Source organism: Mirounga leonina, unplaced genomic scaffold (genome assembly GCF_011800145.1).
Source record: "Mirounga leonina isolate KUSES-001 unplaced genomic scaffold, KU_Mleo_1.0 Mir_224, whole genome shotgun sequence".
Classification (NCBI taxonomy): Eukaryota; Metazoa; Chordata; class Mammalia; order Carnivora; family Phocidae; genus Mirounga; species Mirounga leonina.
The window spans coordinates 20,990,684-21,015,821 of record NW_023270615.1 but is presented as its reverse complement, the minus strand read 5'-3'; the positions used below and the strand labels follow the sequence as shown (position 1 = coordinate 21,015,821).

Sequence of the window (25,138 nt, the reverse complement as noted above, 5' to 3'; positions counted from 1 at the left end):
CCCTCATTTTGTTTATCCATTCATCTGTTGATGGATACTTGCTTTGTTTCTATCTTTTGACTGTTGTGAACAATGCTTCTATGAACATTGGTGTACAAATACCTGTTCAAGTTCGTGCTTTCAGTTCCAGTACATATATACCTGTAAATGGAATCATTGGATCATATGGTAATTCTGTCCAGTTTTGTGAAGCACCCCATATTCTCTTCCACAGTGGCTACACCATTTTACATTCGCAACAGCAATGCACAAAGCTCCCAGTTTCTCCACATACTTGCCAATGTTTGGGATCTTTTCTTTGTTTTGTTTTTTTGGATCATAGCCAACCTAATGGGTGTGAAGTAGTATTTTCACTGTGGTTTTGATTTGCATTTACCAAATGATTAGTGATGTTGAGCAACTTTTCTTGTGCATTTTGGCCATTCATATTATCTTCTTTGCAGAGATGTCTATTTAAATCCTTTGCCCATTTTTGAATTGGGTTTTTCTTGTTGTTGAGTTATAGGAGTTTTTAAAAATATATTCTAGATATTAATCTTTTATCAAATATATAATTGGCAAATATTTTCCCCCATTCTTTGGCTTGTCTTTTCATTTGTTTGATAGTGTCCTTTGATGCCCAAAAGTTTTTAACTTTGACAACATCCAGTTTATCTGGTTTTTGTTGTTGTTGTCTGTGCTTTTTGATGTCATATCCAAGAAATCATTGTCAAATTCAGTGTCATAAAGATTTTCCTCTTTTTTTCCACTAAGAGTTTTATAGTTAAGTTTAGGTGTCTGATCCACCTTAACTTTTGTATACATTGTAAACAAAGGGTCCATCTGCATTCTTTTGCACGTGGGTATTGATTGTCCTAGGTCTTGGCACCTTTGCTGAAAATCATTTGACCATCTATGCAAAGGTTTGTTTCTAGGTTCCCTGTTCTCTTCCATTGTTACGTATGTTCCTATCTATGCCAGTACCACACTTTTGATTACTGTAGCTTTGTAATTCACTTTTGAAATGAGAAGTGTGAGTTCTCCAATTTTAGTCTTCTTTTCTAATTTATTTTGCCTATTTGAAGTCCCTTGAGATTCCATATGAATTTTAGAATGGCTTTTTCTATATCTTCAAAAAGTGTAATTGGGCCTTGGATAGGGACTCTGTTGAGTCTGTGTATTGCTTTGGGTGGAGCTGACCTAGTAACTGTTAAGTCTTACAGCCCACGGACATAGGGCGTCTCTCTACTGGCGCATGGCTTCGTTATTTTCAGGAATGTTTGTAAGGGTAGAACAGTTTTAATTTTAAACCTTAATTTCTTTAATTATCAGTGTCAATAATGAATACTATTTCTTTAAGATAATGGGATCAGCAAAATTTTACTTTCTCTCATTCTTTTATTTATGATTTAAGGGTATATATAAGGTTTTCAGTTACGCCTGTTCATATCTTCTTATCTGGAAGTCTGAAATTGTCTTTGAAAGATAATTCTGTAATACAGACCTTTTATGAGTGCTCTTTCCTAATTATTATTTTATGTAAACCACAGGCTTTTGAATTCTCTAAAATTTGAGTTATTTTATGGTGTTTTTTTTTTCTCTTTAAGTTCAGTTAGATAAAGAATATAGGGATGCATCTGGAAATGTGAGAGACGTCTTCTCTGACCGCTTTTCCTGGTGTCAGTCCCACCACTTATCTCTCCTTTTTATCAAGTTTATTTTTCCAGATAAAGTTATAATTTATTTCCATTGTTTTTTTCAAGATTGTGATAAAGATTCTATTTTTCCAAATAAAACAGAGCCCTCAGTTTAAATGAATTTTATTTTGTACTTTGCATTGCATATTCAATTCAGATGTGTTCACGACTATTATGCTAGGCACACTGAAAATATACAGGGAATATTGGATGTGTTCAGTGAGCTTTCAGTCACAGAGAAATGAGGCATGCACACAAAATAATGAGAAAGCAGTATATAGTTAATGATGACCAATATAGATAATAGACCAATAAAATAAGCAAGTGAGTTAATAAAGACATCATAGATGTTTTAATGAAAAAGTCTCATCTTCAGGTCAACCTTGACAAATGGAGGAAAAATTGAAAAACAGGAGTTCATTCTACTTAGGGAAAAACAGAAGCAAATGCTTAAAAATATGAATAACTATTTGTTCTGGGAATGGTATATGGAGACCAACTTGATTCTAATGTATGATTTATGTTGGAAACAACACTGGAAATTTTTATATACACAGTTCAGACGCATGTGTCTAAAGCACTGATAATTCTGGATGTAATCCTGATGCAGTGTGGGGACTAAGACTTTTGAGTGGGTTTTGGGCAAGAGGAAGGTTATTTTAGGAACTTTAATCTGGCAGCGTTGTTCCATCATGAGTCATCACTGTTAGAGTGTAGGTGAATTCACATTGCGAAATGATCAGTTAATCCCGGGTCTTTAGAAAATGTGGCTCTGAAGCCTTCTTGTGGAGGTATAGTCAGTTTGCATGACTGTGATGTATATAGGTTGGGGGGCGGGGGGGAAGGTGGTGTTCAGTAACACCACAAAATTCACTGTTTTCATGTCTTACATTTGAACAGATTTATGAATGAGATTCTCACTGCTGTGGTGGTAAAAAGAAAATATTTTGCAGTATCTGTCATATTTGAAAGGCTTTACAATGGGGAACTTTATAGTTATTTTTTGAGAGATGGGATGGACATTCAAGTTTTTTTTGTTTTTTGTTTTTTATGAGCATTCTGATTTTGGTCTGCTTGGCTCCTTAAAATGTTTTATGGTAGACTTGGAATGTCAGTATTTAGAAAAAGGAAGATTTTTTTACTATTTTACTGAAACCTTTAACTGTGTGACTACAAAGCAAACTTTGAATATTACTCTATTAGGTCTTTATCAGAGAGTAAAATTATGCTTTCTTTGGAAAGTTTTGCCTAGATATGAGATGATTCCCTATTTCTCAGGCTAAGTAAAAATATAATAGCTGCCTTAATAGAGGGAAAAAGCAGTTCCTATTTCATAATGAATAATGTATGAATCATAAAAGAAAAATGGGAGGTCACTGGAAATACTTAGCTTTTCAAAGTTTTTGGAACATCTTCTTTAAATGCTTTAGGGATCCAGTAAAGGCCAAGAAAGAACAGCAGTTGAACGTTTCTTGGACTTACCCTTCCACTTCATTAGTAATGGAAATGCTGCTTCTTAAATTTGGGTATTTATATAAAAACATACCTTTTAAAATGGCACTATGGTATAAACTACAAGGATTTTGTAATGCTGTTTAAGTATTTTCACATTGCTTTGTTTTGAACTTTAGATTCAATTTTACTTTTTACTTGTTATGTGTAAGATTTTTGTTTAAAACATAAAATTACTTCGTAGTGGGACACAAAGTTAGTATTAAATATTTATGCTCCTTTAGACATTGTTGAGACAGATTATATGCATGAGTATACTTTAGTTTATATGCTGCATTGGTAGTGGTTAAAAGTATGACCCTACAGGCAATCTTTTCAAGCAGATAAAACTGTTGGGATGCTTTCCCAGGACGATGGGGTTGCCCTCCAAGCGTATCTCTTCAATGCGGTCCCGAATATAACGGCTGTCGTTAGCCTTGCAGAATGTATCATCTGTGATTGAAGTTATGTTGTTAAACTGGAAAACAGAAGGGAAAAATTGTTCAGAAGTTTGAAATTAGCCTTCTGTATGCTATGTAATGGGATTTCACAGAGTATTTTTCTAAAAAGTGATTTTGAAAATACTGTATATCCTGTGTATCCTCATAGTAATAAAACCCTCTCGGTGCGGCCTGAGTTTCCCCCCAGCCCCTCCCTTTTTACGTATACAGTATTACTTTGGAAGAACACATTCTTATTATTCAGAGTGATATCCACGTGGCAGAAAGTTCTAAGCATGAATAAGATCATCCTAGCTGGAGAAACTGTCCTGTTCTAGAGTGTCAACTCAAAATGGGTACTGTGTCCTTAGATATTCCTTTAAAGAAGTAAAAAGGACGAATGGGAATTCTTGTGATGCTGAGAGACCAGTTTTAGTTTATTTTAATTCCTCCTCTCTCTCCTATTACCTCAAGCTGATATTGGACAATAAAGTCGGCTGGAAAGTCACCAAAAGCCAATGTTTACTGCTGTTGGAGAAAGAAGCACAAAGCAGAGGTCTTAGGGTGCCCTACCTTCAAATCCATGATAAGTTCACACCTGATGACAAACCCCACTCTAAGAGCAGACCTCACACCTAGGTCGCTGATCCTTTCATGGTTCTCTGGACAGGTGGGGCTTTCAGGTGGGTGAGTGCCTTGGACTAGTTACACTTTTGATAGGCAAAATTTACATGTGAATAAATGAGTTTCCTAATGAGTCATAAGACTGACCAATTGTAACGTAAAGCCACATATTGTGAAAGGAGCCATCCTACCTGAAGATGAATTACACGTAGACTTTCTGGTAAATTAAGAGGCACAGATTCCAGGGCATTGTGGTCCAAGTAGAGGAAGGAGAGGTGGTTCAATTTCTGTAAGGAAAAGGTACTTGGCTTGAGTGTTATTGAGTCAGTACACTTCTTACACAGGATTCCAGCTGTGTACACACATGCACATGCATGCATATATGTGCATATACATGTGCGTGCATGTGTACGTGAATACATGTGCACGTATTGTTATAGACACCTATCGGTACTATTAATTGCTGGTTTGGTAGTTATTTGGTTTTGAGGGTTTTTTTCGTTTCACAAGTAGTATATTTTGGTCCTTTATGAAGGGTAGTAGTTCCCTCTTGCCTCCCCACATTTTTCTCCACTTATCTGGCCACTGAATATCCAGCCATGCCTGGCCTCAGTCCTCATGTCAGCTTCTGGGCCCCTTTGATTTGTCTTGTGAACAGCTAATAAGGTCAGTCCCTATGCAGGATTGAATTTGGATCCTGGTGCTGCCATAACCTCTCTTGAACCTTCAGAACTTCTCATTTCAGTTCCCCCAATTTCTAGCAAAATGAATGCAGGCACATCTTGGAGATGATGTGGGTTCAGTTCCAGACCACCACAATAAAACAAATATTGCAATAAAGTGAATCCAGTGAGTTTCTTGGTTTCCCAGAGCCTGTAAAGTTACATTTACACTATACTGCAGTCTGTGAAGTGTGCAGTAGCGTATGTCCAACGACAGTGTACGTCCCCTAATTAAAAAATACTTCATTGCTAAGAGCTAACCATCATCTGAGCTTTCAGTGAGTTATAGTCCCTAATGACAGATCACCATGGCAAATGTAATAATAATGAAAAAGTTTCAATTATTGCAGGAATTAGCAAAACACGGCAGAGACGCAGTGAGCAAACACTGTTGGAAAAGTGGCACCGACAGACTCGCTCCACACAGGGTTGGCGCAGACCTTCAGTTTGCAGAAACACGGTCTCTGCAAAGCACAGTGACATGCGACTTGCCTGTGCTCCTGAGCGATGTGCTTGTTAGTAAGATATTTCCTAGAGCGATTTATTAACTACTTAGTGAGATATGACTTTTACCCATAAGGGTCTGTGTTGAATTACTCTTCATTCAGCAGCCCATTGCTGTGTATCCTTTTATAACGTGACTTCAAGATGTAATGCAAGTGTAAAATTCAGAATATTCAGACACTCCTTTTGTGAAGTGTTGATCGGCTCTGGCAGATCTTTACTATGCCAGTTGGTCAACAGCTTATCAGCTGGAATTACATAGCTTCAAATTATAAGGGTTTTTTGTTGTTTTTAAAGCGCCCTGTTTTGGGCGCCTGGGTGGCTCAGTCGTTAGGCGTCTGCCTTTGGCTCAGGTCAGGATCCCAGAGTCCTGGGATCGAGCCCCACATCGGGCTCCCTGCTCAGCGGGAAGCCTGCTTCTCCCTCTCCCACTCCCCCTGCTTGTGTTCCCTCTCTTGCTGTGTCTCTCTCTGTCAAATAAAAAAATAAAATCTTGAAAAAATAAAAAAATGAAGTGAGTCCTGTTTTGAAAAGTCCCCTAATAATCCCTTAACTTCCGAGGAACTCTGATGTGCCTTTAGAATAATGTCTCTTACAGTTTAAAAAGAACTGCTTGAGGGGCGCCTGGGTGGCTCAGTTGGTTAAGCGACTGCCTTCGGCTCAGGTCATGATCCTGGAGTCCCGGGATCAAGTCCCGCATCGGGCTCCCTGCTCGGCAGGGAGTCTGCTTCTCCCTCTGACCCTCCTCCCTCTCATGCTCTCTGTCTCTCATTCTCTCTCTCTCAAAAAAAAAGAACTGCTTGAGTGTAAACAAAAAGAAAAATGGAATATTTTTACATTTTCTGACAGGTTGTTCATTTGTGGATAAATTGTACCTTTTTGTGATTATCATAAACTTTATGATACTATTTGATAGTGTTTCTATTAGATGTTATCATAAGAAGTCACAAACTTCCCCTTTGAATGAGTTTTGCTGCCAATAGTAACACAGTCGTCTTTTTATCTGGGGCTCCTTCCAGGACAGGGAACGAGTTACCACCTGTGCGGGACTGGACTGAGGCAGTAATTTCTCCTTAGGCTGTGCATTTGGACACAACCTGGCTACCTAAGTCAGAGTAGATCACCTTCCCTTTTTCCTGTACCTATATCTTGAGTTATTAAATAAGAAACGTATTTAGTGTTTAGTACATATAGAATTTTGTACTAGCTGAAATTCAAAAGAAAGTCTACCTACAGAATTTCATGGGCTAATACTTTTAAGTAGTAAAAGTAAAATTAAACTTTTACTGAATTTTACTTTAGGAACGATAATTTTCTGGCATGTGTAAATTACTAATATTGTAAGGAAAAGAAACACAGGAAAACTCGCATTTTGAGGTTTTATAGTATCCTGGTGCCATGAGGGTACAAACCACGTCTATATAAATAAATATTTACTGTGTGAACAAGTGAAAAAGCTGGGACACAACGTAGTCCCATGAAACAAGGTCAAGTTACATAAAGGGAGGTGCAGGTAAGCTAGACTGAATAAGCCCAATACCAGGACTACTTATTATGGAAATAATGTCTTCACTTATAAAGTTAAAATCATTTAAAAATATAAAACAAAATTTTAGAACAGAGTTTCTCTTTTCTCATATTATCATTGGTTGTATAAAACTGATACTGTGTTTGGTCATAGTATAAAATACTTACTTTGAATGTATTTGCTTTGATTCCTCTACTCTTGATTTTGTTGTATTTTGCATTAAATAAAGTGAGCTTGGGAGGAAGAACTGGAAGTTTCAATAGTTGATTTTCAGCTAGTGTAAGTTCTTCTAAGAGAGAAAGTTTTGAAAAAGTACCATCTTCTATATCTTCAATCAGATTTCCCGTAAAATCAAGTCTTCTTAAGTTAGCTTGAAGGAAAAATATACAGAAAATATACAAAAAATATAAAGTCTCATTTGTGTGGACTGAAGAAAAGCATTGGTTTAACGGGTCATTCACACACCTTTTATTTTTAGTATCTAATAGAGTGTCTGTAATTAGTAGATCAGTAAATTTTGTTGAATGCATGGTGAGCATCTGCCCTGCGCCTCACACTGATGGCTTTCCTCACTTGAGTCCTGGAATCTCAGGGTTGGAAGGGAACTTAAAGTTCATAGAGTCCTTCTATACTTCTGTGTTTGAATTCTCAGGATGCTGAGGCAGTTTGAAACAAATTCTGGTTGCAGATCATGGGGAAGTAAGCACCATATTTGGTTGAAAAGAATCATGTAGGTATGTTTTGGACTTTTTCCCAGCATGTTGCATTGTGATCGTAGGTATGTTATCTTTATCTGTCTGCCTTATCGCTTAACAACAACAAACAGGAATGTTCCCTAATTGGTTAAGGTGATGCAGACGGAGAGAGACATTCAGTTCATTTGTTTCACTTTTATATGTCTGGGATGATGAGGAAACGGAGTCACTTCTCATTCATTATTTGACTTAATCCCTGCAAACACTGAGTTAATGAGTATGGATCATTGCTTCCAGGGAATATACAGGGTTAGGCTCCTGTGAGCCTCTGGTCACACATTTACATTTACATCAACCAATTAGTACAAAATTCTATCAGTGTTTCTGTTTCAAAGCATTGTAGTTAGTTTATATGTCGTGGGTACATTAACATCGAACTCACGGCCATGAGCACTGCAGCTCACACTGGAGTGAAGATTCCCTCACACAGTGTCTTTCCCGTGAGGCACTTGAGCACTGCACTTGGGGAGCACAGGAGTGGGGAAGGTGTGGCACTAAGACGGAGCAGGACCCTTAGGATGTGAGAGTTGACACAGAATGGCAGGGGTCACCTTGTTCGACCTTGGTTAGGTAACCCCAATGTGTTCCCACTGTGCACTTGTCTGCAGATGACTGTGAAGGGCAACATGTAGTGACTTTGGGTCACAAATAAATTCCACCGGGTAGGTGAGTTTGAAAGTGTGGATCCACAACTGGGAGGCACAACTGTACCCCGACCAGTTGCAGCGTGAATACTCTTACGGCGAGTCTCATAAATGTGTAATGGGGCCAGTGTGCATTTCTGGGTGTGATTTTCTTCAGAAGCACTCAACAACATAGCAGGCTAGAGAACTCATGAGGGCTTGTGATCCAGGACTGGGGGACTTGGCGATGCAGGAGTCGGGGAGTGTGGTGTGCTCACGGCAGGGCCCTGGCGGCCCGCATCCCAGCAAGGAGTGAAACCCGCTGGTTCCACGTGATAATCATATGAGAAGTTTGGTGGTGTTTCATGACGACACGTGGGCCTCTCCCAAGACCTAAATTGAAAGCTCTGGAGAGTAGGGCCTGGTATCGGTATTTTTGTTTTTAGTACATAGCCAGGTTTAAGAACCTTGAGTTAAAGTAAGGAAAAGAGTCTGTGCTTTTAAAGTGAAGGTAGCATTGTGAGGAAAGCACTGAGGTTAGAGAAGCGCTTCGATTATACTGGCACTCCTGACTGGCTGAGGCAGACAGGTCTCAAAGTCCTGAAGTTGAGAAGGCGTAGGTGCCCATGTGTTAGATGGGCCGTCAACATAGACACTGAAGTCACCAGTAAAGAAAGATGACATGCGGCATTTGAATGGAAAGGAGATTCACCAACAAACCAGCGGATTTTGGTGAAGTATGTGGATACTTAAATACTCCAGCAGTGACTACCCTAGATGTGAGAGGCCCAAGTGCCTAGAAACTTGTGTTTATAATGAGGTTAATACTAACATGAGTTCATATGAATTATTTTATTTAAAATTAACTTACGTATATCTGCAAAATCTTTCGCAGTCAGCTTTTTAATTTTGTTGAATCGTGCATAAAGATAGGCTGATTCCTTTGGCAAGGGTGGTACGGCATCAATGTCAACTTCTTCACAGTAAACAGAACCACTTAAGCAAACACACAGTAGGCAGGTGGGCATTTCTAAGTTGGGAAACAAAATCATAAAAATATAAACAGTACTTTAAAAATATCTGGCCTCGGGGCGCCTAGGTGGCTCAGTTGGTTAAGCGACTGCCTTCGGCTCAGGTCATGATCCTGGAGTCCCGGGATCGAGTCCCGCGTCGGGCTCCCTGCTCAGCTGGGGGGTCTGCTTCTCCTTCTGACCCTCCCCCTCTCGTGCTCTCTGTCTCTCATTCTCTCTCTCGCAAATAAATAAAATCTTAAAAAAAAAATTAAAAAAAAAAAATCTGGCCTTAGGGCACCTGGGTGACTCAGTCATTTGAGTGTCTGACTCTCAGTGTCAGCTCAGGTCTTGATTTCAGGGATGTGAGTTTGAGCCCTGTGTTGGGCTCCATGCTGGACGTGGAACCTACTTAAAAAAAAATTAAAATATTTAGCCTCTAATGGTAAAATTATTGCTATCATGAATGTTATCACTAATTTGAAAAGATATTTTGCAGAATTATAGGTGATAGTGGGAAAGATACCATGGTCATGTTAGTTAGTGACCTGTATTGTACCTAATAACTCACCAGAATCTTACCTTCAGTTCTGTAATCCAAAATCTCCTTTATTCTCTATCCTAGCAGTGATCATTTAATTGCTGGACTGATTTACATTTCCTGGTTTGAATACCAAAAAGGATGCATGAAGCAGACCGTAAGGTAAACGCAAGCTTCCTGTATCCCTTGGTTGGGCACAGACACATTTCAGATTGGTGACCCTCGCTATGGAGCTTAGAAACCAGCAGTTAAGTAAGCACAGACTGTCAGCCTGAATGTTAGAGCCGTCCCAGAAACGGCAAAGACCCCATTACGTGCTACATCACGTATGGCATACTTGTCGTGCCTTTTTCTTCTACATTTTTGAAAACTTTTGAATTTTAAAAACATTTTATTTTTCAGGGCATTTGTTTTCAGAATGTCTTTCAATTAGGGTTTGTCTGAGGTTTCTCATTTTTGACAGGAACACCATGGAAATGATGTTGGGTCCTCAGGGCTGTGTATCAGGAAGCACATGGTATCTATTTGTCCCATTCCTGATGATGCTTGCTTTGGTCACTTGACTCACTTGGTGTTTGCCATTAATAAGTATCTTCTGAAGAAGTACTATGAGATTCTAAACGTCTGGTTTGTCATTAACCTGTCACTCACTAGTTTTATCACCTATTGATAGTTCTTACCTGAATCATTTGTTACTAGGATACTTGCAAATTACGATTTTCTATTCCATCATTTCTTCTACATTTGTTAGTTGATATCTGGTATAAAGTAGAACATTCCCTTCTTATTTATTTAGTTATATCAGTTCAGTATGAGCTTACGAATTCCTTATCCCATGGGTCAGAAGTTACCGTCATATTTATTTTGATAATTAGTCACAGATTAGCCAGTGTGAACTCTTTTTTTTAATATTTTATTTATTTGAGAGAGAGAGAGCACAAGCAGGGGGAGCTGCAGGCAGAGGGAGAAAAGCAGGCTTCCCACCGAGCAAGGAGCCCAACATGGGCCTCGATCCCAGGACCCTGGGATCATGACCTGAACTGAAGGCGGACGCTTAACCTTCTGAGCCACCCAGGCGTCCTGAATGTGAACTCTTTTATGCTCTTTTTTATTCTCTCACAGCTTTTTTTGTGCTTAAATGATACTTAATAAATTACACATATTTAACTTGTATAATTTATAAGTTTTTGACATATGTATATACCCATGAAACCATTGCTGCAATTGAAATACTTGACATAATCATCACCCAGAGTGTTCTTAGGCTCTTTGTAGTCCCTCCCTCCCAGCAACCACTGACCTGCTTTCTGTCAGTTTACAACAGCTTGCATTTCCAAGAGTTTTATATCAAAAGAACCATGAAGTATATACGCCTTGATCCAGCTTCTTCCACTGTGCACAATTATTTTGAGATTCATCTCTTATCACATGTATCAGCAGTGCATTCCTTTTTATTACCGAGTACTATTTCATTGTATTAATATACACAGTTTATATAGTCCTTCCTTATCGGCATTTGGGTTTTTAGTTTTTGGCTATTTCACAGAAAGCTACTGTGAACCTTTATGTAAAAGTTTGTGTGGACGTAATGTTTTCATTTTTCTAGTGTAACTACCGAAGAGCAGAATGGCTGGGCCACCTGATAGGTGTATACCTTTTGAGGAAAGCCCCAAACTATGTTCCGTAAAGGTTGTGCCATTTTATAGTCCCTTCAGCAGTGAACGAGAGTTCCAGTTACTCCACATCCTCGTCAGCATTCGGTTTGATCAGACTTTTTAATTTTAGCCATTCCAGGAAGGCACGTTGTGGTATCTCCTGTTCTAATTTATATTTTCCTAATGACTAATGTGCTGAGCAGTTTTTTAATAAATTTATTTGCCATCCACATATTGTAGTGGTAAAGTGTTCATATCTTCTGCCTATTTTTAAAAATTTTCTTTGTATTTTTGTTACTGAAATAGAAGACTGTATATTGTAGGTATAAGTTTGTCAGATTTACATTTTGCAAATCTTTTCCTCTATGTGGCTTGTCTTATTATCGATGTCTTCTGAACAGGAAACATTTTTTTCTTCTAAATTGTTATTTAAATTCTAGTTAGTTAATATATAGTGTAATATTGGTTTCAGGAGTAGAATTTAGTGATTCATCGCTTACATACAATACCCAGCACTCATCACAACGAGTGCCCTCCTTAATGCCCATCACCCATCGAGCCCCTCCCCTCCCCACCTCCCTCCATCAACCCTCAGTTTGTTCTCTGTAGTTAAGAGTCTCTTATGGTTTGCTTCCATCCCTCTCCTTTCTTTTTTTTTCCTTCCCATATGTTCATCTTTTTTGTTTCCTAAATTCCACGTATGAGTGAAATCATGATATTTGTCTTTCTCTGACTTATTTCACTTAGCATAATACTGTCTAGCTCAATTCAGGTCATTGCAAATGGCGAGATTTCATTCTTTTTGATGTCTGAGTAATATTCCATTGTATATATACACCACAACTTCTTTATCCATTCATCAGTCAATGGACATCTGGGCTCTTTCCATAGTTTGGCTTTTGTTGGTAATGCTGCTATAAACATTGGGGTGCATGAGCCCCTTCAAATCTGTATTTTTTTATCTTTCGGGTAAACACCCAATGGTGCAATTGCTTGGTCAGAGGGTAGTTCTATTTTTAACTTTTTGAAGAACCTCCATACTGTTTTCCACAGTGGCTACACCAGTTTGCATTCCCACCAACGGTGCAAGAGGGTTTCCCTTTCTCCACATCCTCGCCAACACCTATTTTTCCTGTGTTGTTAATTTTAGCTATTTTGCCAGGTGTGAGGTGATTTCTCATTGTGGTTTTGTGTTTTTTGTTATTTTTTTTAAAGATTTTATTTATTTGACAGAGAGGGTGTGGGGGAGAAGCAGGCTCCCCACTGAGCAGGGACCCAGATGCGGGACTCAACCCCAGGACCCTGGAATCATGACCTGAGCTGAAGGCAGACGCTCAACTGACTAAGCCACCCAGATGCCCCCTCATCATTGTTTTGATTTGTATTTCCCTGATGATGAGTGATGATGAGCGTCATTTCATGTGTTTGTTGGCCATCTGGATTTCTTCTTTGGAAAAGTGTCTATTCATGTCTTCTCATTTCTTAACTGGATTATTTGTTTTTTGGGTGTTGAGTTGGTAAGTTCCTTATAGATTTTGGATCTGTCATTTGCAGATATCTTCTCCTGTTCCCTAGGTTGCCTTTTAGTTTTGTTGATTGTTTTCTTCCCTGTGTAGAAGCTTTTTATCTTGATGAAGTCCCAGTAGTTCATTTTTGCTTTTGTTTCCTTTGCTTCTGGCAACATGTCTAAGAAGAAGTTGCTGAGGCCAAGGTTGAAGAGGTTGCTGCCTGTGTTCTCTACGATTTTGATGGTTTCCTTTCTCACATTTAGGTCTTTCATCCTTTTTTTTTTTTTTTTTAAGATTTTATTTATTTATTTATTTTGAGAGAGAGAGAGCATGTGTGTGAGTGGGGGAAGAGGCAGAAGAAGGAGAGAGAGAATCCCAAGCCGAGTCCACACCAAGCCAGAGCCTGATACGGGTCTCGATCCCACAACCCCAGGATCACCACCTGAGCAGAAACCAAGAGTCGGATGCTCAACCAAATAAGCCACCCAGGCCCAGGTCTTTCATCCATTTTATATTTATTTTTGTGTATGGTGTAAGAAAGTGGTCCAGTTTCATTCTTCTGCATGTGGCTGTCCAGTTTTCCCAGTACTATTTGTTGAAGAGCCTGTCTTTTTTCAATTGGATATTCTTTCCTGCTTTGTCAAAGATTAGTTGACCATAGAGTTGAGGGTCCATTTCTGGGTTCTCTACTCTGTTCCATTGATCTATGTGTCTGTTTTGTGCCAGTACCATACTGTCTTGGTGATCACAGCTTTGTAACAGAGCTTGAAGTCAGGCATTGTGACGCCCCCAGGTTTGGTTTTCTTTCTCAGGATTGTATTGGGTCTTTTCTGGTTCCATACAAATTTTAGGATTTTTTGTTCTAGCTCTGTGAAAAATGCTGTTGTTACTTTTATAGGGATTGCATTAAGTGTGCAGATTGCTTTGGGTAATATAGACACTTTAACAACATCTTCCAATCCATGAGCATGGGATGTCTTTCCATCTCTTTGTGTCTTCCTCAATTTCATTCATGAGTGTTCTGTAGTTTTCAGAGTACAGATCTTTTACCTCTTAGGTTAGGTTTATTCCTAGGTATCTTACTGTTTTGGGTGTAGATGTAAATGGGATTGATTCCTTGATTTCTTTTACTGCTGCTTCATTATGGGTGTAGAGAAATGCAACAGATTTCTGTACATTGATATTCTATCCTGTGACTTTGCTGAATTCGTGTATCAGTTTTAGCAATTTTTTGGTGGGGTCTTTCAGGTTTTCTATATAGGGTATCATGTCATCTGCAAATAATGAAAGTTTGACTTCTTCCTTGCTGATTTGGATGCCTTTTATTTCTTTTTGTTGTCTGATTGCTGTGTGGCTAGGACTTCCAGTGCTGTGATGAACAGTAATGGTGAGAGTGGACATCTCTGTCATCTTCCTGACTATAGGGGTAGGGCTCTCAGTTTTTCCCCATTGAGGATGATACTAGCCCTGGGTCTTTTGTATGTGGCTTTTATGATGTTGAGGCGTGTTCCTTCTATATATTTTTATTTTAATGAAGAACAGTTGATTCCTTTATAGTTGTGCTTTTTCTGTTGTATTGAGAAATCTTTGCCAACCTACGTTATTATCCTGTTTTCTTCTAAAGGTTGTATAGTGTCAGCTCTTGATATTTAGCTTTGGGTCCATTTTGAGTTAATTTTTATATATCGTCTCAGGAAGAGTCAAAGCTCATTTTTTTAACTTAGACCTATCCAGTTTTTTCACCATTTTTTGAAAAAATTGTCCTTTCCTCATTATGTTGCATTGGGACCACTGTGAAAAACCAGTTGACCCTATTGTGTAAGTGTATTCCTGGACTCTATTCTGTTTTGTTGATCTACTTGTTATTTTTATGCTAATACCACAATGTCTTACTTCCTGTACGGTTTTAGGAAGTGTAAATCCTCTACCTGTATTCTTCAACATTGTTATGACTATTCTAATCTCTTTGCATTTCCACATAAATTTCAGTCAGCTTCTTAATTTCAAAAAGCCTGCTACAAATTTAACTGGTATTGAGTTAAATCTACAAATAAATTTGTGAAAAATTGATATCTTAATGATATTGAGTTTTCTGGTTCTTGAACATAATATATCCATATATTTAGGTCTTTAATTTCTCACAGTATAGTTATCTAGATTTCAGTGTGCAGGTCTTAATATGTCTTTTACAAATTTATACCTACATATTTTTTTATATTTTGATTAATTAAAATGTTAAATGTCTCCATTACTCTGTGAGAACTTTTTTATTTTCTGGCTTAAGATGTCCTAGACCACTCTTGCCTTTTCTCTGCCCTAAGCCTGAAATCAGTTATTCCTTTAGGGAGTATTGGTTCCTTTTAGTGGAGAGTAGTATTTAGAAACCAAGATTTGAATGTGGATATGCTCATTGCTACCAGCATCTCATTGTTTCTACACTCTTTCTGCAGAGAGAGCTGGGAAATATATATATGTCTATTTGTCTCTCCATATTTAATACACATATATGCACACATATATGTATTATAGACATATACATGCATTCTTACACACATATAGACATAGATGTATGTATACACTGTCTACATGTGTGTGTGTACACATAAACACACCGTATGCATATATACACATATACACTCACAGAGCCAAATATGTCTATACAGGCAAACAGAAATTGCACATTTGGTTCCAGTGCGATAAAGCACGTCAAATGAGCTTTTTGGTTTCCCGGTGCACATAAAAGTTACGTTTACAGTGCATGTGGCCTATGAAATGTGCAGTAGCTGTGTTTGAAGAAACATTGTTCAGGACTCCTGGGTGGCTCAGTGTCTGCCTTCGGCTCAGGTCATGATCCCAGGGTCCTGGGATCGAGCTCCTCATCGGGCTCCCTGCTCCGCAGGAAGCCTGCTTCTCCTTCTCCCACTCCCCCTGCTTGTGTTCCCTCTCTCAATGTGTCTCAAATAAATAAAATCTTAAAAAAAAAAAATAAAACATTGTTCAAAAAAGAAAAGAATGTTCATATCTTATTTAAAAATACTCTATTGTTGAGAAGTGCTAACCACCATCTGAGCTCTCAGGGAGCCATGATCTTTTTGCTGGTGGACGGTCTTGCCTGATGTTGATCTGCTGACCCATCAGGGTGCTGGCGGCTGAAGGCTGGGTGACTGGCCATTTCTGAAAATAAGACAACCCTGAAGTTTGCCTCATGGATTGACCCTTCCTTTCGTGAATGATTTCTCTGTAGCTTGTGATGCTTGTTTGGTAGCATTTTACCCACAGAAGAACTTCTTTCAAAACTGGAGTCCATCCTCCAACTCTGCCTCTGCTTTACAACTGGGTTCACGTGATATTCTAAATCCTTTGTTGTCATTTCAACAGTCTTCACAGCATCTTTACCAGGTGTAGGTTCCATCTCGAGAATCCCCTTTTTTGCTCATCCATAAGAAGCAACTCCTCATCTGTTCAAGTTTTATCATGAGATTGTGGCAGTTCACTCCCATCTTCAGGCCACACTTCTGATCCTGGTTGTCTTGCCGTTTCTCCCACATCCACAGTGACTTCCTCCACTGAAGTCTTGAACCCCTCAAAGCCACCCATGAGCGCTGGAATCAACTTCTTCCAAACCCCTGTTCATTCACTTCCCGTGAATCATGCATGTTAATGGCATCTAGGATGGTGAATCCTTTCCAGGATGTTTTCGATGGACTCTGCCCAGATCCATCAGAGGAATCACTATCTGTGGCAGCCATAGTCTTACTAAAGGTATTTCTTAAAGACTTGAGAGTTGAAAGTCAGAATTACCCCTGGATCCATGGGCTGCAGGATGGATGTTGTGGTAGCAGGCATGAAAGCAACATTAATCTTGTCCATCTCCATCAGAGCTCTTGGCTGACCGGGTGCAATGCCATGTCGCAGTAATATTTTGTAAGGAATCTTTTTTACTGAGCAGCAAGTCTCAAGAGTGGGCTTAAAATATTCCATCAACCATGTTGTAAATAGATGTGCTGTCCGCCAGGCTGTGTTGTTTAGAGAGCATAGGCGGAGGAGATTTAGCATGGTTGCTAAGGGCTTATTTTCAGAATGGGCAATGAGCATTGGCTTCCACTTCAACTCACCAGCTGCATTAGCCTCACTTGAGAAGTCAGCCTGCCCTTGGAAACTTTTTTTTTTTAAGGTTTTATTTATTTATTTATTTATTTGACAGAGAGACAGTGAGAGAGGGAGTACAAGCAGGGGGAGTGGGAGAGGGAGAAGCAGGCTCCCCGCCGAGCAGGGAGCCCGATGCGGGGCTCGATCCCAGGACCCTGGGACCATGACCCGAGCTGAAGGCAGACGATTAACGACTGAGCCACCCGGGCGCCCCTGTCCTTTGAACCTTTGAAGCCAGGCGTTGACTTCTTTCTAGCTCTGAAAGTCCTAGATGGCATCTTCCAATAGAAGACTGCTTCATCTGTATTGACAGTCTGTTCAGTGTGAGCACCTTCATGAATTCTCTTAGCTAGATCTTCGGGATCACTTGCCACAGCTTCCCCGTCAGCACTCGCTGCTTCACCTTGCACTTGTACGCTTTGGAGAGCGCCTCTTTCCTTAGCCTTGCCAACTTCTGCCAGCTCCCAACTTTTCTTCTGCAGCTTCCTCACCTCCTCAGCCTGCACAGAACTGAAGAGTCAGGGCCTTGCTCTGGGTGAGGTGCTGGCCAAAGGGAATGTTGTGGCTGGTCTGAGCTTCCATCCACACCAGTCAGACTCTCCATGTCAGCAGGGAGGCTGTTTCATTTTCTTCTCATGCGAGTGTTCACTGGGGAAGCACCTGTGATGTCCTTCGAGAACGTTTCCTTTGCATTCATAACTGGGCTAATTGTTTGGCACAAGAGGCCTAGCTTTCGGCCTGTCTTGGGATTCGACGGGCGTTCCTCACGAAGCTTAATCATCTCTAGTTGCGATGGAAAGTGAGAGATGTGTGACTCTTCCTTTCACTTGAACACTTAGAGGCCATGGTAGGGTTATCAGTTGTGCTAATGTCAATACGGTTGTGTCTCAGGGAATAGGGAGGCCCGAGGAGGAGGGGAGAGAGAGGTGGGGGAAGGGCCCATCTGTGGAGTAGCCAGAACACACACAGCATTGGTCGGTCACGTTCACCGTCTTATATGGGCACGGCTCATGGTGCCCCCAAATTACAGTGGTGACATCGAAGATCACCGATCACAGATCACCGTAACAAATGTAGTAATAACAAGCTTGAAATATTATGAGAGTTCCCAAAATGTGACACAGGACATGATGTGAGCAACTGCTGTTGGGAAGATGGTGCCAATGGACTCGTTCCAGGCGGGTTTGCCGTCACCCTTCAGTCTGTAAGCAGTGCAGCATCTGCGGGGTCAGTAAAACAAGGCGGGCCTGTACCCATGTCTGTACGTCTGCGTACAAACCGTGAGCTGGCGCCAGTATCTTCCCTTCCGGTCCAGCTCCCCAGTGTCACTCTGGCCTTCCCCCCACCACATTTGTAGCACCAGGCTCTGAGAAACCTGGCTCTCTTGACCCAGTGCAGTATTTTACTCAGTGCCAGGCCACACAGTAAGTAGTTTGGTTATTACTGACGTGTAACACAGTGGAAAACAAACCTACTCACTGGATTTTCAGTATTTGGCCCTTCTATTTTGTCTTTAGCCTGAAGGTATGTAGTCAAAATACTGTGTTTAAGGGTTACTTGGATTAAATTTGTTTCCTTTAATGTGTTATGTTATTCATTTGAAATGAAATTAAGTTTCTAATTGTAGGCCAATTTTCTTTTATCTTATCCTTGCTGATTCTATTTATAAATGTTTGTTTACCTGTGTGAAATATAACCTTGTTCTAAAATCAGACCTACACAGAAAGTGTATACTCATAGAAGTCCCACGCCCTCTTGTCCCCCGCCTCCCAGTGTCCGTCCATCCCTCCTTCCCACCCCTGGTTCCTTCTGTGATTGGTGGGTAACTAGTCTCCATTTTTAAATTACCTTTGCTTGAGTTTCTTTTCCAGAAACACAAGTAAGCTGATGCAGGTATGTTTTCCATCTCTCTCTTTCTTGGATGAAAGGCAGTACACTGTAGATACTCTTGCACTTTTTTTTCATATATTCTGGAAATCACTTCTAACAGTCCGTAACAGTCTTCTTCATTCACTTTCACAACTGTGTAGTATTCCCTTCTGTGGATTTACCATACTTCACTTAACCTCTCTTCAGCATATGGGCAGTTAGATGGTTTCCAGAATTTTGCATTTGCAAGCAGTGCTTCAGTGATGCTGCATATGTTTTTTCTTCCTTTTGGAGGTATATCTTTAGGGTAAAAACCTAGAAGTTGATTGCTATGTCACAAAGTAAATGCATGTTTGGTTTTGTTAGACGTTGCTTAACTCTATCCAAAAACATTATACCAATTTGTATTCCTCCCAGCAATATATGAAGGTCTCTGATAGCCCATGGCCTTGTCAGTGGTATATTTTGGTGTAACAGTTTTAATTTTTGTCCCATCAGGTAGGTTAAAAATTTGTATCTCAGTGTAATTTAAATTTACATTTCTGTATGTGTGAGATTGAATATCTTTCCATATGTTTAAGGATCATTTTTATATCACTTTTTGAATTGTATGTTCATATCTTTTGCTGGTTTTTCCGGTGGATTTTTATTCAGTTTCTTTTTCCTGGGTCTTTATGTGTTATAAATTAGAGATATTAACTTTATTTCTCTCAGCTTTCAGTTTTATTTGCCTTCGTTTGTGATGCTTTTTCCCATGAAAAAGTTTGATTTCATCAAGTCAAATTGATTGATCTTTTCTATTATTTTCTCTGGATTTTGAGGCATCCCACTCCCAGATTATCATTCCGTATTTGCATGGTTTCACTTTTTACTTTTAGACCCTAATTTATACAATGAGGGATTTGTTTTTCTGTGTAAAGTATGGATCAAATTTTATCCCTTTTCAGTTGACTACTCAGTTGTTCAATACCATTTAAAAATTTTTTTTAGGGGCGCCTGGGTGGCTCAGTCGTTAAGCGTCTGCCTTCGGCTCAGGTCATGATCCCAGGGTCCTGGGATCGAGCCCTGCATCGGGCTCCCTGCTCCGCGGGAAGCCTGCTTCTCCCTCTCCCACTCCCCCTGCTTGTGTTCCTTCTCTCGCTGTGTCTCTCTGTGTCAAATAAATAAATGAAATCTTTAAAAAAAAATTTTTTTTAAGTTTTTATTTATTTAAGATTTTATTTTATTTGACAGAGAGAGAGTACAAGCAGGGTAAGTGGCAGAGGGAGAGGGAGAAGCAGATGCTCTGCTGAGCAGGGAGCCCCACGAGGGGCTCGATTTTAGGACCCTGGTAATATGAACTGATCTGAAGGCAGACGCTTAACCGACTGAGCCACCCAGGCGCCCCTAAATTTATTTAAATTTCAGTTTGTTAGCATATGGTGTAATATTAGTTTCAGGGTCCAACACTCTTTTTCAAAAATACCATCGTTAAGGTGCCTGGAGGGCTCAGTTGGTAGAGCATTGGACTCTTGATCCCGGGGTTGTGAGTTGGAGTCCCACGTTGGGTGTAGAGTTTTTCTTAAAACCTTTAAAAATACCATCTTTGCTTCAGTGATTTACAGTGCCTTCTTTATTATATACTGAGTTTCTACAGGTATTTCTGTTTCTGAACTTCCTATTCTGTTTGTGCACCAGTATCACACGTATTTTAGGATAGATACTTTAATGTATGTTCTCATGCGTGGTATGTCTTGTTTCCGCGGATACATGTCAGTTCTCGGTGACTTCCTGGCTATTAGTGGAGGTTTGATTTTTCTACATGAACTTGAGAATCAACCTTACCAGCTTTGTAAAGAAGTTTATTGTTACCAATTTAGGCAGAACTGACATCTTTATGATACCGAGTCATCCTATCCAAGAGCAAGGGATGTCTTTCCAATTAGTGTGCGATTTTTTTTCATGTTGTCGTGTGAAACGCTATTCTTTGACAGAGCAAAAATAAACCAAGTAGACAGGAAATGTTAAGGAGGACTTTGTTATTTGTTATTTATACATTTTCTATTGTTTTCATAGAAATGTATATTATAAATATTTATGTATTTAGCCATCTCTGTGTCTTCTCTAAGTTTCTCGAAGTTAAGAATTCATTTTATTTCCCTTATCCTCAGGCTGTACATAGTATTTGCAGATCATTGATGTTAAATCACTGTTTCTGGAATTGACTTTATATAGACAAAGGCACACACTTTGTACTTGGTTGTTCTTGAATGTTTCTACGTTTCTCATTCGTAATGTGGGGTGGCAATGGATGTGCACCCCCAGTGTACCAGCTGTCTTTCTCAGGGGAGATAAAAGTCCACTGTTTGAATTTAATGTATCCCGAGGTCATTTTTAATACCATAAGGAATAAAGTTCCATAATAAGCTATTTATTAAAGCTCCTAATGAGATAATTAGATGAGAGGGTATGCACACTTACCATCATTTTCCTTCTTGAGGGGTGGTGGTGTTACACGCTCATCTTTTTGTAATTGAAGACTTTTCTCTTCCGGTATTATCATAGTTTCTTTTTCCTATTGGAAAAATAAAAATTTGTTATCAGGTCTGAAAACGTCTAATTTTGACCATAAAACTTAAGGTCATGGGGCGCCTGGGTCCCTCCGCGGGTTGAGCCTCAACTCTTGGCTTCAGCGCAGGTCGTGATCTCAGGGTCCTGGGATCGAGCTCCTCGTTGGGCTCCACACTCAGCAGGGAGTCTGCTTGGGATTCTCTCTTCCTCTCCCTCTGCCCCACCCCGCCTCTGCCAAATAAATAAATAAATCTTAGCAAAAAACCCAAAACACCATAGGGTCACAGTTAGTGTCATTTCCTTTGCACTGCAATAGGGTTTGATACGTAATTCCATATCATCATTCATTAGCTTGTAAAGTAAATATTTGTGTAGCTTGTTTTCACTCCAGACTGTCAACTCCTTGAGTAAAAGAACCAGGTCTGTTTTATTGTTTTATCTCCAAAAGCCAAACTCCGTGCCTCCTAAATGTTGACTATATTGAAATTCCAAATGGAAGCTGGAGGGAACTCTGACTCAGAATGAAAGTTTTTCTGAAGTGGAACCTGAAATGAGATCATATTTATCAAGGGAAGTTCTTTAATTATTCTTTATGGTCTTGTCTTAATTGAGTTCAGTTCCCGATGCCAGATTCTACCATGTTCAGCAGGATTGCAGCACTAGTCACGCCGCATGTGCAGGGCACTGAGCAAGCTTTTGGTCTCTTCTGCAAGTGACCCATCATTACCTACATGCCTGCCCTGCACCAGGTCCTTCCCTACCCACCCCACGGGGACCCCCAGTCCAGAATGTTAGCCCTGGGGTCTGTATCACTCTTTCCTGTCCTGGGAGGGAACGTTTTCTGCCATTAGATTTGATGTAGATCGCGTGGGGCCCCAGTCTCTACCCTCTGAAAACATGTTCCCCTTTCATCTCCATCTTGACTCCTTTATCCTCCCATGTGGGTTCTGCTTGAGCAGCCCCTCCACTCTGAGTTTGTGTATTAAGTGCTGTTGAATTCTTCTCCACTTCACAAATATCTTGGTCCCTACATTTATATGAAGAGCAGAGACTTCTAAAGCAATGTGAAGAGAAAAAGCAAGAATTTACTACTTTTTAGGGAGCACGGAAGTTTGAAATTATTTTTTTAACTGAGAGATTCCAATCATCGATGTAAGCCAATAGCTTATTGTTATGATAGGCCTTTTTTAAAAATTCTGAAGCTGTGACTAGTGATACCTATCATTTTTGTCTTAATGTTGGGCAAAAATAATGCTAGCATATTAACCAACTCCATTGAAAGAAATTATAGTGTTAACATTTGGTCCTGTGTACTAAAAAAAGAAAAAAGAAAAAAAAGACAATCAGCATTGTTATATATTTGGCTGCGTTTCTCATTTTCCATTCTGTGCGCGCACACACACAGAGTAGGCAGGAGCAGATACTTATGTGCTGCGTTAACTTTTTCCTTACCCAGCATTCATTTCTTTGTGCCAAGAAAACCACAAGTAATTACTCAGCCCATGCAAGTGGAGTATGAAAGATGTGATATGAAGTCATCCCTGCAGAGTAGTAGCTAAAGGACAATTACAGTCACAATTGATAGAGTCTAAATTGTTGAAACTCATTAAAAATTAAGCCCCACATTGAGGAGTTTTTCATTTTTCGGTACCATGCATAGTTGGCATGTGTAAGTTATTGTGAAATGCTATGGACACCAAAATAAGCAGTATTTATTTCCATGAACCACTTCTTCCTAAAATAATAAACCTTAGGCTGGTAATCCAAGATTATTTCTCCTAATACACATTTCTCCTATTTTATTTTGAGACAATATAATACACAAATATAGGGCGTTGTATAACATTGCTTATAAATCTTCAACCAGTAAGATATCATCTTAAAGTTTAGTTTTTTTAAATTTTGTGTTGGTTGCTATAGATACTGTTTGGTTACCACAGGTAACCATGGGAGGCATGCATACTTTAAAAATATAATCTTGGGGACAGTTATTTTGAATTACTTCCAGTCATTTAAAGTGCTGTTTCTTTCCCCTTACCTTATCAGACACATTAAAAAAACAAAAACATGTATTTAAATGGGTGACTGTTTTCGAAGTTAAATTTAGAGTAGAAATAAAATACCTTAATATTTTTTCCATCCAGATATTTATCCTCCAAGTCTTGACTAAACAAGGCTTCTTCAAAATTATCTGTTCCATAATCATAGGGCATGCGTGAGTCCTGCTGAGTCGGTGGTGCTGGCTTTATCAGAGGCACAAACAGGAGCAGGAGAAGTATAGACGGCAGAGTCTTCATTTCAGCAAAAATCAAGGTGACTGGAAGTTAATAAGCTAGTGGCCTGCTAACTGGGACAATGCTCTCTTTTTCCCTGGAAGTAAAAACGCAGACCATCGAAGCAATATTTAAAAGCTTAGAGGACTTTTGGCAGGGTGTACTCAGTAGGGGCCAGAGAACAAGTATTTAACCCTTAGTGATCTTTAATTAGATGCTAAAAGTTTTCAAGTATCAGTGACATTCTTAAAAATAGTTTCAGAAAGTGGTTTTATTTATTTTTCTGTCAAAACCCAAGCAATGTTGATAATTTCAGTTTGTTAATAATTAGGTGCCTTAAACAAAGGTATATGTGTGCAATTGAAATCTTAGGATACCTGTAGTATAAATAGTTAAAATGAAGACTCATGATCCTGTCTCATGTGAGTTAAAAATATCGTATTTCAACTTTGCTATTTTATAAGAACTCTTGATTTGTAATGGTATGAATAGAAATAACTTCTAGGAGTTTTAAAACTTAAACTTCAAATTGAAAATGAAGAGTAGTCATTTACACTTATTTTTAGGTGATAAAGCATATAGGAAAACCCATAATATTAATTTTCTTAGTTTTGTAATTTTCATTGATATCGTTATTTTTAGTTAACAGCATTGCTTTTTAAATTTAAACTATGAATAACACAGATAGTATTGCAGACTAGAAAAAATACAGAATTTAATCAAGGATTTAGGGGAAGGAGAGGGGGAAGATTCTCTTAGGGTTATCAGTGATGCACACTTCAGACTTCTTCTTAAGTAACCTCAGACAGGATCACTCAGTTGCTGGTGCTGTGTTGTACATGCCGGCTTGTCAAAAATCAGTGGCTAAAACGCCTGGCTTTTGACTTACGCAGCAAGGCTTTTGCCTGTAGGGATGTTAAAGTTATGCAGTGACATATTTAAGTGCTTGTTACAATTGTTCAAGGTAACTGAAACTTAAAAAATTAGAGGTGGCCTTTGCATTTATCAAGACTGTTCGATGAATCACATCTTAACAAGCGATATTTAAAATAATATGTGAAAGAAGAGCCTACCGTTGTAGCTTTTTTGAAGCTTTTTGTGGTTTTCCTCAATAGAAGTTCATGGCTGTGTATTAGCCCCAAGTGGTAGGTGAAGGAGGAAGGCTGTGCATCAGTTTCAAAGTGCTGCATGGAGTTTCAGGGCCCAGCAGCTTTAAATGC

At 39.3% G+C, this 25,138-nt stretch overlaps 2 protein-coding genes across 4 annotated transcripts in view; one reads left to right on the top strand and one right to left on the bottom strand.

Annotated features, from left to right (window-relative positions):
- The window catches only part of CENPP (centromere protein P), a 234,312-nt gene that overhangs the window by 64,171 nt on the left and 145,003 nt on the right, over positions 1-25,138 (top strand). Inside the window, exons 6-7 of one of the 3 annotated variants that reach the window (XM_035029272.1) lie at positions 4,082-4,290; positions 5,304-5,321. The exons of 1 other annotated variant lie outside the window; for it this stretch is intronic. In XM_035029272.1, coding sequence (XP_034885163.1) covers positions 4,082-4,246 — 165 coding nt within the window. In that variant the 3' untranslated portion in view covers positions 4,247-4,290; positions 5,304-5,321. Of the gene's footprint in view, positions 1-4,081; positions 4,478-5,303; positions 5,322-25,138 lie in introns of those variants that run through there. One more of the 3 variants, XM_035029271.1, reaches the window with a different exon arrangement.
- OGN (osteoglycin) lies at positions 1,784-25,121 on the bottom strand. The gene is made up of 7 exons (XM_035029268.1): positions 24,992-25,121; positions 23,769-24,015; positions 21,556-21,649; positions 9,235-9,393; positions 7,153-7,355; positions 4,423-4,518; positions 1,784-3,645 (listed from the first exon to the last, which is right to left on the bottom strand). The coding sequence occupies exons 2-7, from the start codon at positions 23,940-23,942 to the stop codon at positions 3,475-3,477; spliced, it is 897 nt and encodes a 298-aa protein (XP_034885159.1). The 5' UTR covers positions 23,943-24,015; positions 24,992-25,121; the 3' UTR covers positions 1,784-3,474.

Coding starts and splice junctions, on each gene's coding strand:
- OGN (XM_035029268.1), bottom strand. CDS start 23,942: ATGAAGACTCTGCCGTCTATACTTCTCCTGCTCCTGTTTGTGCCTCTG. Junction 9,394..21,555: donor CCTCAAGAAGGAAAATGATG/GTAAGTGTGCAT, acceptor TTCCCAACTTAG/AAATGCCCACCTGCCTACTG. Junction 7,356..9,234: donor GAAAGATTTTGCAGATATAC/GTAAGTTAATTT, acceptor TTTTCCTTCAAG/CTAACTTAAGAAGACTTGAT.